This window comes from Lactuca saligna, chromosome 8 (assembly GCF_052625555.1).
Source record: "Lactuca saligna cultivar CGN05327 chromosome 8, ASM5262555v1, whole genome shotgun sequence".
NCBI classification, from domain to species: Eukaryota; Viridiplantae; Streptophyta; class Magnoliopsida; order Asterales; family Asteraceae; genus Lactuca; species Lactuca saligna.
This window is the reverse complement of record NC_136424.1, coordinates 254,632,350-254,643,453: the sequence shown is the minus strand read 5'-3', so window position 1 is coordinate 254,643,453 and position 11,104 is coordinate 254,632,350. Positions and strand designations below refer to the sequence as shown.

At 32.6% G+C, this 11,104-nt stretch overlaps 1 protein-coding gene across 1 annotated transcript; it reads right to left on the bottom strand.

Moving 5' to 3' along the window:
* Positions 1–1,678: 1,678 nt before the first annotated feature.
* On the bottom strand, positions 1,679–2,303 carry LOC145011102 (ubiquitin-ribosomal protein eS31 fusion protein). The gene has a single exon (XM_078969734.1). The coding sequence runs from the start codon at positions 2,248–2,250 to the stop codon at positions 1,789–1,791; it is 462 nt and encodes a 153-aa protein (XP_078825860.1). The 5' UTR covers positions 2,251–2,303; the 3' UTR covers positions 1,679–1,788.
* Positions 2,304–11,104: the final 8,801 nt, after the last annotated feature.

The following is an 11,104-nucleotide window of genomic DNA, read 5'->3' as shown; positions in this document are numbered from 1 at the left end:
GGGTTGGCTAGACTTGTGGAGGCTTTCCAGGTACAAGGTAAAGGTATGGGTACAATTTTTTCGATTCTTGTACCCGTTAGACCAGTATAATTTTAGTTGTATATGGTACAAGTTATTGAAACACTATCAAAATTTAGTTTTTTACACTAAAGTTAATTTATCTATTAGGGAATCTCGGAAAAAATTTCAATATTTACCCTAAATTATGAAAGTTTAAACTAAAATTTATTTCCGCAAAAGTCCCAATTACCGGTAAAAATAACAATTTAATATATTTTTTCCGTTTTATCGATTTCATAACTTACCCGGTTTTATTAAAATCATATTATTTTACCATAATTTATGAATAAGTCCCAAATTATAGTAAAATAATAAGATTTTAATGAAATTATGATAAAATAATAGAACTTTAATAAAACCGGATAAATATCGAAACTGATAAACTGAAGAAAAAAAAAAAAAAAAAAAAAAATTGATCAAATCGTCATTTTTACTGTTAATTAGGATTTTTTTCATAAACAAATTTTAATTTAGAACTTTTTCGTAAATTATGATGAAATATTAAAATTTTTCCGGAGATTTCTCTATCTATTATGAAGCTTGAAACCACTATATATTTGGGTTTGTTTGTTTTATATTAAAAATGCAATTTTTTATTTGTTCGATTTAGATACAAATAATAAAAATAAAAAATAAATAAACACTTTGCTACTACATATCCCGACTTCGAATCATTGTAATTTATTAAATATAAAATCAAAAATAATTAAATTAAAGTTAAAATCATATACAAACTTTAAACTACAAACCAAAAAAATAGCAATGCATATTTTAAAATTTTCACATAATACAAAATACAAAAACTAGCTAAAAAACCAAAAACTTCTATATTTGATATTCAAAATGTGGGAGCCGGTAAATTATTGAAATGTGAAACAAAAAAACAACAAAATTATAATCTAAAATCATATGCAAAACTTTAAAAAATCTAAAATCATATGCAAACTTTAAAAAACATACACATGATGAAAAATCCACATGAAAATCACAAATAAAAGATGCATTTTTAATATTTTCACAAAATACAAACTCTAAGAGAATAGTTAAATACGAGCCCGATGGTCCAAACACTAACCTCTAAGATTTTATAATTGATAAAAAGATTAACAAAAAGTTGATATTAAAATAAATAATAATAATAATAAAAAGAAGACAGAGGGAAGATATGTCCTCACTCCTCCGCAAGAACATGTCACCCCCCTTTGTTTTTTTCAATTGTGGTCCGACGAGGGCAATGTTCCAAAGACATGCCGTCTGCCACATCGGTTCCTAAAATCAAATTATATTAAATTATAAAATAAAATGACATTTTTATATGGAATTTGACAAACCATTTCCGTAATTACTCCTAAAAATCAAACCATGAAAATTAACATCTCTAATTGTGTAAATATATTTTATATGTATAGCATTTTCTATTGCTTATACGACGAATATGTTGGTATATTTGTGTAATCAATAGCTACTTATATCATGCTTAAGCAAAAACTCTGTGGAAAGTTCTACAAGCAAAATATGTTCAAATAACTATCGAATATGTACGCAAAGTATAATCTTAGCACGTAATCCAAGGTGAAAATGGTGAAAATCATGTCATACTCTAGTGAAAGCATTCAAATTAAGTAAAAAAAAAACAACATAATTATCCATTTTTAATCAAAAATAACCACAAAAATTCAGAAACATCATCCAGAACATATAAAAATTACTTATCTAATTCAATCAAACTCAAGCTTTCTGGTAGACATAGGTAAGTCCGCATTTGCCGCAGTAGTGGCGATCGAAATGATTGGCCATGAAAGTCCCAGCACCACACTCGGCATTCGGGCACTCTTTCCTCAACCTCTGCACCTTACCGGAATCATCAACCTTGTAGAACTGCAACACGCTCAGTTTCACCTTCTTGTGCTTGTGCTTGATCTTCTTGGGTTTCGTGTATGTCTTCTTCTTGCGCTTCTTTGCGCCACCGCGGAGGCGGAGGACCAAGTGGAGAGTCGACTCTTTCTGGATGTTGTAGTCGGCAAGTGTTCTACCGTCTTCAAGCTGCTTTCCGGCGAAGATGAGTCGCTGTTGGTCCGGTGGAATGCCTTCCTTGTCCTGGATCTTCGCCTTCACATTGTCGATCGTGTCGGAGGATTCAACCTCCAAGGTGATCGTCTTACCCGTTAGGGTTTTCACGAAGATCTGCATTTCGCCGATTTGCGATGGAGATACGGTGATTAGGGTTTGAAAGGAGGGGAATAAGAGGTTCTTATAGTATTAGGGTTTCAGTGTGTGGATAGCTTGTTCGGGTCGGGTCATACCGAGTTGCGATTAGTGATGACCAAAAATACGGGTCTCAAATTCTTATTCGGGCTTTTCAGTGGATAAGGATCAAGAAGCCCAATTACCTAATTTAGGCTCGTTGTTAACAAATGGACTTTTACCTATTACCTTATGAAATTAAAAGCCCCATTATTTATGGGTGAACAAAGTCATGTCAATAATTTTTTTTAGTTTGTCGGGATCGATTTTGGACGGTTTTTTTAGTGTAGTTTTGGTTTAGATCCTTGATAGTCTTTTAATTTACAAACGTGTAACGCACAAGAATATTTAACTTTATATGTTATGTTATGGTTGATGATATTGTTACCATAGACGATACTTGTTATTATATTATACGGTTGTCATTTTCATGCTAGGTTGATCTTAATGTTGTTACTATAATCTTATTGTTGTTACTTGTTGATTTTGTCATGCTTAATATTAGATGTCCATTTACTTAACTCATAGAGGAGTGATAATCATATCGTGTTCGGGTTAGTGAATCACGTGTTGGCGGGTCAATAATGCATTAACCCATACACGGTCTGTTTAATTATTCATGTCACAGGTTGGCAGCATGGCCGACCTAGAGGGAGGGCAAGGTGGGCAGTTGTCCCGGGGCCAACGATGGTTCGGACCCTAATATTTATGAATTTATTTATATTGACATATAAAAATTATATATAAAGTATGCACAAAATTATCTTAAACTTGTAGGCGAGATAGCGGAGCCGTTTCTATAGACTCTATGACCTCTTATTTGAAGCTATTATTATTATTATTATTATTATTATTATTATATTGATGGGTTTTGGTCATAAGAACATCAAATGTGCTCATACAAACCCTAATGCTTGGTTCTAGGTTTCTCTATTGTACATACAAGTTATCCAAGACTATAAACCCTAATTCTAACATATGGAAATCGATATTAACATATAATTAGGTTTAAGATGTTACCTTGATTGTTATGTAGCAATAACAATCCTAATTCCTCCTTGTATTGACTTTAGAAAGCTTAGAGTCACAAATGTCACTCCTCTAATGGTTCACAGACACCATAAGCAAGAGGATGAAGAGGAGAGAGGATGGAGGCTACACAAAACGTGTTCTAACCCTAGAAGAGAAATTCCCCACGTTTTTTAGCCTTAAGGGTTCTATATATAGTGAGGCTATTAGGGTTATCTAACAAGGAAACCCTAATTTCGATGCTTAAGCCCTAAGCAACCCATAAACTCCTTTAATTAAGGCCTTCGACGATTTCCTTATGGGCTTCCCCATAGAATTCATCCACTCCATAATATAAGACAATCCATAGCCCAAGTTGCAATTATCTTATAATTACAGTTCCAGTCCCTTAAGTTTAATTAATCTCTTTTAGTCACAAAACTAATTACTAATTAATTCTTGACTAATATTAATTAAACAATATGATTTCTCCTTTAATATATTATTCTCATAATATATATTAATAAATCATATTTAATCCTTTCTCTCCATAATTCATCCTGTCAAGTTGTTTTGGTGAAGGCAACCCAAAAGGACCATGCACCATCGGGTCAAGTACATACCAAAATAGTTATGGACTTAGACACTAATCCAACAGTCTTCCACTTGGATAAGTCTAATAACTATTCTGCGTATGACTTCAGATCCTGATCTGCAATCGTAGCTTTCCAAAGTCGCTGTCAACTCTGATCATATCAGATACGCATGTCCCTAGATAAGGGATCATATATTCCTCCATTCTAGATATTGTATGAGACATGATTTCAAATCAATCTCTTTGTACTATTTCTCGATTCCCGATTTATGACGACTGACTAATTGAACAAATCAAATTAGCCCTAGCCCGGCCGAGCATTTACGTTTGTCATCACTAAATCATCGAGGGGCCCAAAGATATCGCTTTTATCCTTCTTTGGATAAAAGGAACGGATAAACTTTGATACAATGCTTGCTTGCACTCACTCACCGAATCACACACAACAATATGTTTTATAACACCAAGTTACTAGTGCATTTACATATTATCAATGTGCAACCGATTACCAAGATACAACTCACACATCTCGGTTTCAAGAATATAAGATGTTATCGTCTCACCAATCACTTGTGATACAATTCATGGGGTGATCCAAGTGAGCGTGGGTTTAATCCAATGCTCAAATTCATATTCATAAACACTCATGAACGTTGCAGCAAACATTTGCTTATGTCTAATACTCTTTTAGACAATCCACACACCAATTCACGACAGTCTTCATTCATACCTACTTCTAACATATGAACGACTGTGGCCCGTTCGAATAATTTGACTGTTCTTAACCAATTAAATTATTCAGGAAGTCAAAACATGCAAAGTGAAACACAAGAATAACTCAAACCTTTGAGTATAAATAAAACTCCTTTTATTTATCACCATATCGATTACTCATTATTTGTCGTTTCAGGTAATCAACTTCTTACTTGAATTATTACACTTGTCCCATGCTCCTAGCATGCACACAATGTTTACATATGGTTCTTACTTTGTGAAATAGATCAAATTGAACACATTTCCAATCATTCTCATTTCACAACTCCAAATCCTTTTTCATAAGTGAAAGAATATCAAATTCTTGCTACTTATAGAATATGCTAGATTCTAACATTCTATGCAATGATTCTTTCGTAATGTCACTGCACCAAAGTCACAAAGACTATTGCCAATGATATTACAAAATCTTCTATCGAAGATTGTTACAAGACAATTCCTTAGATATGATGTCTCTCACTCAAAGTACATTCCTTTGAAAATCCTTTTGCATAAAAGTTTATAATCTAGACATAGATTTTCAATATTCAATTCTCAATATGGACACGCTTCCATATTTTCCATATGACAACTCATTCTTAATAGAATCTTATCTATGCGTAATGATGTCGATATGGTCCATCCAATATGGAAACATTTCCATATTTTCCATATGACAACTTATTAATAGAATCTTTTCTATTCATAATAATGTCGATATGGTCCATTCAATACCATGCTTCCAACTACTCATAAGCAATCAATCCTCGTTGAACTTTGGATTGTCCTTTGATAGTTGTTTAATTATTTTAGTCAAATCCGATTCTAGTCCTTTTTCCCTCTAAATGCGCTAGACATTTGGAAAATTTTAGAATGGTCAAATATTAAAGCATTTGCAATTGACACTATACCCGAAGCGTATGGGACACGATGCATAATGTTTTATTTGCTATGTTCTCAAAATTCGAATTGTGAAGAGGAATGTCGTAATCATAATCAAAATTTTAAGAACACACTATGTACCTTTGACTAAATTTATTGACATTTCTCAACCTAAGCCTTTAGATTTGAAATGAAGCATAATATTTTCTCCCTTAATTATAGCAAAACAACTTTACAACCCTTACCACTTTGCAAGGTATAACTCTTGTTTTCTATAATTAATATTGCCAACTTGCAATACGTGCCTTAATAATCATACAATCATAACATTTATGCTCTCACTATCATGATGATTATTATAAAACATAACACTTATGCTCCCACTAGCTTCGACATGTATTCATAAACATCTTAACTTTCAGAAAAACAATACCTATTGAATTTCTTAAGTCCATGTTGCTAATACTTAATGCTTTGATAATCTTTTATCAAGGCCTCTTAAACTTATACACCTTTTCCTTAGATAGCTCATATGTGTGTCTAAACAATTAAGACTAGTTGCCAAACCTCACAATTCAAATCATGGAAAGGGATACCGTAACCATAATCGAATTCGAGAATGCAATTTTACAATCACTATCTTCTTAAAATCTTTCTTAGTGAAATCATTTCCTCACAATCATTTTCATGAAGGAGGAAATCTTATGACACTTAGATTTAAACGGTGTATGTATTCTTATCCATGTGAATTTGTTAAAACCAAAGTTTACGACAAATTCAAACTCATATAGACCGAACTTTCTTAATCTTGATTTCTTGCCTTATGGTAGCACAGCTGCCCACCACGTCTTCTAAGTAGTTAAGCAGCTCACCTTTTCCTATCAATGTACCTTTCATAGATCAAGGTGCCTTGCCTTTTATGCGTTCAAAATGAGAACTCATAGAACTCACATGTATAATTAACTCAATTGGAAACAACACAGAAACAAAATAATGTCAACACGATAGGTTGTAAACCTCAACTCGTGTGCTAGTGATGATCGATAAGGTTTATTTGATTTGTTCTTGAAACCTTTCAAGACCATTAAGACTCTCACTAACTCCTTGACATATAAGATTCTCTTGTCAATAACCATTTGTTGACAACACAAATATTCAAGAGTTAGTGTAGCTTTTATCAAAACACTTCATAAATTGGTCCTAGTTGGCCTTTGTCTTATCCAAGACATCACAATTTTCCATATTTGATGAATGTTATAAACCTTCTTAATACTTTTCACTCATTGTCACAATCTTAACTTTAAGGCTTGTTATTGGAACGAAGTATGATTGACCTTTTGATTTAACCATTTCTTCAATTCTTGATTCCTCTTCTTAAACATACAATTGTACTAAGACTCACTTAGAGGATCAATTGAGATATGGTTCTTAATCATTAGACATATCATAAAGCATAAAAGGTACTCTCCCTTCTCCTTAGAATGGAGAAACTTTTATCTTTCTGCCTACTTGATTCTTCTTATTCGTTTTGCTATTGATTTAAACTTTTTTAATAAATTCCAAATTACACTTAATCATATAAGTATAATCATATTTACTAAACTTTTAGTAAATCATGATGAATGTCTTGTTACTATTATGGTGGACTTTGACCATCACACAACTTTGTGTACTCGATCTCCTAGTCCTTCACTTGACACTTTGTCAACGAATTACTCTAATTTCCAAATATGAAATTTCTCATTCATCATGCAACCAAGTTGCGTGATTCCAAATTTCTGTCCAATTGAAACTTGGGCGATGAGAAACTCTCCCTATTTGGTAAATTCTCGACTTTTTCCATAAACACCATAAATAAGAATCATATCCATTTGTTGTAGAAATATTCAAACATCAATTTTCATAACGATTTCATTGCAAGGGAGTAAACAAACAAATAAATAAGTCAAACCAAAATTTATTTTATTTATAAAAGCAGCGGAAAACATTTGTCCTTACAATGCAAAATCCATTGAAAACTATGTATTTCAAAAAAAAAATTCTAACAACTTTATCATAACTATATAAGCTCAAAATCTAATCTTCAAGTCCATGCGATCAAGATCCATTTCTTGTGATTAGATTCATCTTGCTCTTTCACCAAACTTCCTTTCTTTTCACCGATCCTGAAGCGCAGTCATACTCTTTGACTCTCCCATCTTTGGAATTTTCAGGCTCTTGGGGCAGACTTCTATCCAACGCCCTTTCTCTTGGCAGCAAACGCAGGTCGCTTCTCTTAGAACGTCCTCGGAAGCATGGTCGGTTGACTTTCCTAACAAATACGCTCCATTGCTTCGCCAAATCATTTCTGATTCAGCAGCAATGAGCATGTAAGTTAGGTCAATGAGGTTATCGTCATGATCCATCATATAATACTTTCTTTTGAACTCATTATATGATTCAGGGAGTGACTACAGAACCCAGTTCACAGCCAACTCATCGGGAAATGACACACCCAACATAATCAACCTATCGATGTGTGATTTCATTCCTAGAATGTGGGCACACACGGATTTACCATCTTCATGTTTCATTTCCAATAGGGCCTTAGTGATATTGAACCTTTCAATTCTTCGATCTTGTGGGTTAGGGAGAACAATTGGAGGAGGTGGAGGAAGTGAAGCATGATTTCTTGTTCCTCGATCGAATCGTGGAATACCATCTTCATGTGGAATGCTTGTTCCACGGAATTTGGGAAGACAATAGTTGTCAACCTTTGACATCTACAAAACGGGAGAAACAAATTCAAGTTAGTTGATTGATTGAGTCCTTAGTAAATCACCCAAATGAAATACTAAGGGTAGGACCCAACACAATATTCCACAACTCAGGAGAGGGATGCCGTAACCCTAATTGCAGAATATTTGAAGGTAAGTGAATGATGATTCACTAATTTCCACCATGAAAACAAAAGAGAAATTTAAGTTTTAAACCTATGAAAACTCCTAGATCCTTTAAGATTCATTGAACATTTCAATGGCATGTTTAAATCTCGATATGCCCCTCTTGTTTGTGATTGGGATGCCGAGGATCACAAAGCGGGTGTGAATAACCATGCAAACTTACACGGTGCCCTCACATGTTACAGTCACCTATTCGATGTGCCAGTAAACCACACACGCTCCACCGAACTATGACAAACATTGAGTCACCCTTTGCTACCTTTTCTTGGAACCATTTAGTGTGTCGGTAAACCACACACGCTCCACTAAAGTCTTCGCAAGGGCACAAAGTGTAATTTCATGGAATTGTATCAATTCACTTTGCCTAAGTAACTAAGATTGGGAATTAAAAAAAACATTTAGTTACTTTAGAAATTCCTTATACTTGTAATGGAAGGTTTCGTCCTATCCTACCCGTTCAGCTAACGACCCTCCACTAGTCAAGAGTGCGGTGGGTAAGAGTGGATACCCATTCAATCGCCATATTATAGGCAATTTCCTTAAACACCCCTTATAGACCAGCTTCGTGAATGAGGCCTACTAACGGTAAGACTGACTTTTACTCATACATATATATAATGTTAGACTTTTAATGTTATATATATAGTATAAGGTGTATTTTACACTTTTAAAATACTAGGTGGTCAAAATTAATATTTATACTTTAAATCAATTAAATTGCAAACCAAAACTTTTATGGATTTATTAAACCTCTTTTAATTATACACCTTAATTAATTAATAAAACCATAAGGGTGTGAATTGAACTTTTCAAAACATTACTAGGGTTTTAGAATTTAACATTCCTAATTAAACTTTTAATCAACTTTTAAATTCCAAAACTTAAGGGCAAGTTTTGAAACATTTCAAAACATTAGGGTTTAGAATTTAAATATACATCAAAATTAAACTATTAATCAAAATTTAAATTCCAAAACTTGAGGGTAAGTTTTGAAACATTTCAAAACATTAGGGTTTCATCTATTTAAATTTCAAAATAACAAAACTTTTGGGTTCAATTTTAAACTATAAAACCTAAAGGGGAAAATATGAAACTTTTCATAACAACAAGGATCAAATAACAAATAATCTAAATTAACATTTAATCACATAATTATCCATATTTGATTTATTTAATGATTTCTTGCAAAACAATTTACCAATTTAATCAAAATAATTAATCAATTATCACATAAGGAAAACAAATATTTTATTAATTGATAAATATCTTCAATTAGATCAAGAATATACTCATATATATCATACAATCGGATTTATATTGATCTAATATGATAAAGGCAAGTATCTTAAAGATAAACAACAAGAAATCTCGAAAATAGCTCCATTTGACGCACGAACTCGCCGAGTACCCCCATGGACTCGCCGAGTAGGGGGCAACTCGCCGAGTCCATCATGCATAACCACAAAAATCGAATTTTTTCAACATAAAAGGCATCAATACAATAGAAACCAATCTAGGCTCTGATACCACTGATGGGTTTTGGTCATAAGAACATCCTATATGCTCATACAAACCCTAATGCTTGGATCTAGGTTTCTCTATTGTACATGCAAGTTATCCAAGACTATAAACCCTAATTCTAACATATGGAAATCGATATTAACATATAATTAGGTTTAAGATATTACCTTGATTGTTATGTAGCAATAACAATCCCAATTCCTCCTTGTATTGACTTTAGAAAGCTTAGAGTCACAAATGTCACTCCTCTAATGGTTCACAAACACCATAAAGCAAGAGGATGAAGAGGAGAGAGGATGGAGGCTGCCCAAAACGTGTTCTAACCCTAGAAGAGAAGTTCCCCACGTTTTTTAGCCTTAAGAGTTCTATATATAGTGAGGCTATTAGGGTTATCTAACAAGGAAACCCTAATTTGGATGCTTAAGCCCTAAGCAACCCATAGACTCCTTTAATTAAGGCCTTGGACGATTTCCTTATGGGCTTCCCCATAAAATTCGTCCACTCCTTGATATAAGACAATCCATAGCCCAAATTGCAATTATCTTATAATTACAATTCCAATCCCTTAAGTTTAATTAATCTCTTTTAGTCACAACACTAATTACTAATTAATTCTTGACTAATATTAATTAAACAATATGATTTCTCCTTTAATATATTATTCTCATAATATATATATTAATAAATCATATTTAATCATTTCTCTCCATAATTCATCCTGTCAAGTTGCTTTGGTGAAGGCAACCCAAAAGGACCATGCACCATCGGGTCAAGTACATACCAAAATAATTATAGACTTAGACACTAATCCAACATATATATATATATATATATATATATATATATATATATATATATATATATATATATATGTATAAGTGTATATATATATATATATATATATATATATATATATATATATATATATATATATATATATATATATATATAACCTAAGTACGTATAATAGCAGTGTATGTCTATGTTACTAGGTTTATTGGCATCTTAAATTTTGAACAAAAGGTCATTTAGTTGGATTCTTGTCAAGTAAAAAAATTAGCTTAATATATATATATATATATATATATATATATATATA

What these genes read in the sequence shown, in the direction of transcription:
- LOC145011102 (XM_078969734.1), bottom strand. Translation starts at nt 2,250, where the DNA reads ATGCAGATCTTCGTGAAAACCCTAACGGGTAAGACGATCACCTTGGAG.